The sequence below is a fragment of the Chinchilla lanigera genome, unplaced genomic scaffold (genome assembly GCF_000276665.1).
Source record: "Chinchilla lanigera isolate Chin_1 unplaced genomic scaffold, ChiLan1.0 scaffold00026, whole genome shotgun sequence".
NCBI lineage: Eukaryota > Metazoa > Chordata > Mammalia > Rodentia > Chinchillidae > Chinchilla > Chinchilla lanigera.
The window spans coordinates 2,949,675-2,951,556 of record NW_004955427.1 but is presented as its reverse complement, the minus strand read 5'-3'; the positions used below and the strand labels follow the sequence as shown (position 1 = coordinate 2,951,556).

Below are 1,882 nucleotides of genomic sequence, written 5' to 3'. Positions count from 1 at the left end.
GGATGCAGACCTGCTGAGTCCCTTAGCATCCCAGAGTCCTTCTTACCACGGGATGCAGACCTGCTGAGTCACTTAGCCAAGCCTCCAGACTCCTCAAGTTGACACAGTGTATCAACCTTAACAGCTAGAGTGGTGACTTCTTTATTTAGCCTTTGCTTTTCAGTGATGCATTCTGTTGCGTGGCTTTTGCTTCTGTGGCAAGTTGCAGCCACCTCCATTTATTTGAGAGTTTTTCCTCGAGTTCCAGGCAGTCCTACTTCCTCAGACACTTGGGTGCTGGGAATACAAGTTTGAAACACCATGCCCAGCTCACACTGTATTTTGATGCTGAGCTCTACTCCCAATCAGCCTGGAAGGATTTTAAAAGAAATATCTTAGGACTTTCAGAACTTCATGTTATTCTTGAGAATCTTTTTATAGTGGCTTATCTATATAGTTGAAATGCAGGTGTTTTAGAAGAAATTGAGTAGAAACTCGTCATTTGACTTATAGTATTGACCAACATAGGAAAGATTAAAATATAACAATGTTAAAATTATGCTATGTTTAGTTTTCTGCACTGATAATATCCCCCTCCCCCTTTTTGAGACGGGGTCTTGCTATGTAATTCAGGCTGGCCTTGAATTCATGGCAGTCCTGCCTTGACTTCCAAGTGCTGGGACTACAGGAGTGCACCACCACACCAGGCTTTTATCTCTTTTTGCTAATGATACCAGAATGCCTAGTGAGACATCTCTTTTGTCTAAAGTTTTTATGCTGTGGAAAAATTAGGCTTACTTTTTCCTTTTCTTGATGTAACTTGAAATCATGTAGTATAAGCCTGAATCTCTCTATTTAATTATTATTTAATCATTATTTAGCCCATTCTAGTTCCTAGTATAGTTTTACTCTGATAAAGCTGTGTGGGATATTTTGCCATGTTAGTGAAAGTATATTGGATATATAGTTCTGGAAAACTTTGCACATAGTTCTTCTGGAAAATGACGATGTATTCAGAAGTGTTATATGGTACATAAGTACTGTATTCTTAAATAGGTTAATTTTTAAACTGTTATCTTTCATTTGTTTCAGTGTCCCTGAATGAGATTTCATTGCTAGTGGACACCACATATTTAAAGAGGTTTGGGTTGTGGAAAAGTAAGGACGATGACCACAGTAAGAGGAGTCACGCTATTCTTTTCCTCTGGGTGTCTTCAAGTTATCTTCAAGAGATTCAGACCCAATTGGAAAACTCTATTTTAAGCCAACAATGTGAGTATAAAATAATTTCTAAATTTTAGGATAAAATAAATAATTTTATTCTAAAATAACAAAATAATTACTTCATTGAATTGAATTGAAATAATTTCATTGATTCAAATTATGCCTAATATTATGTAAGATATTTTGTTCAGTTGATTTCACCTGATAATTTTATTCAACGAAATGAAATGATTTTCTAGAATAAATAATTTATTTAAATAATACTTTTAAAAATCTTAAATTTTGTTTACTTAGAAAACAAAGAGTTCCTGTATTTCATATTTTTAGGCAGTTCTTATCGTTGGCTACCTTTTTTATGTGTGTCTTGCCATTGTTTCATAATGAAATATGACAGTTTACTAGTGATAAAGTTAAGTAAAATAAAGATTTCTTTACTAGTATCATATTTTTCTGTTTCTAAAGAAATAAAAATCAGCATACTCATGTATCATGCCTCTAATACTGTGTTGGATGCTTTTCTGTATGCATATATAGAAAATATATATCTTGAGATATTTCCCACCCAGTTTAATTTCTGTTTCCTAATGGAGTCTGCTTTAGAATTAGGCATAAAAAAATGAGTGTGGTTCTTTCTTATCTCTTTGACCCTAACCCTTTCTTTTTTTTTTTTTTTTTTTTT

General features: G+C 33.6%; 1 protein-coding gene across 7 annotated transcripts in view; it reads left to right on the top strand.

Annotated features, from left to right (window-relative positions):
* Nucleotides 1-1,882, top strand: part of Senp7 (SUMO1/sentrin specific peptidase 7) — a 166,774-nt gene that overhangs the window by 140,376 nt on the left and 24,516 nt on the right. For all 7 annotated transcript variants that reach the window (XM_013515200.1, XM_013515203.1, XM_013515202.1 and 4 more), the window contains one exon: nucleotides 1,072-1,251. In XM_013515200.1, the coding sequence (XP_013370654.1) occupies nucleotides 1,072-1,251 (180 nt within the window). The remainder of the gene's footprint in view (nucleotides 1-1,071; nucleotides 1,252-1,882) is intronic.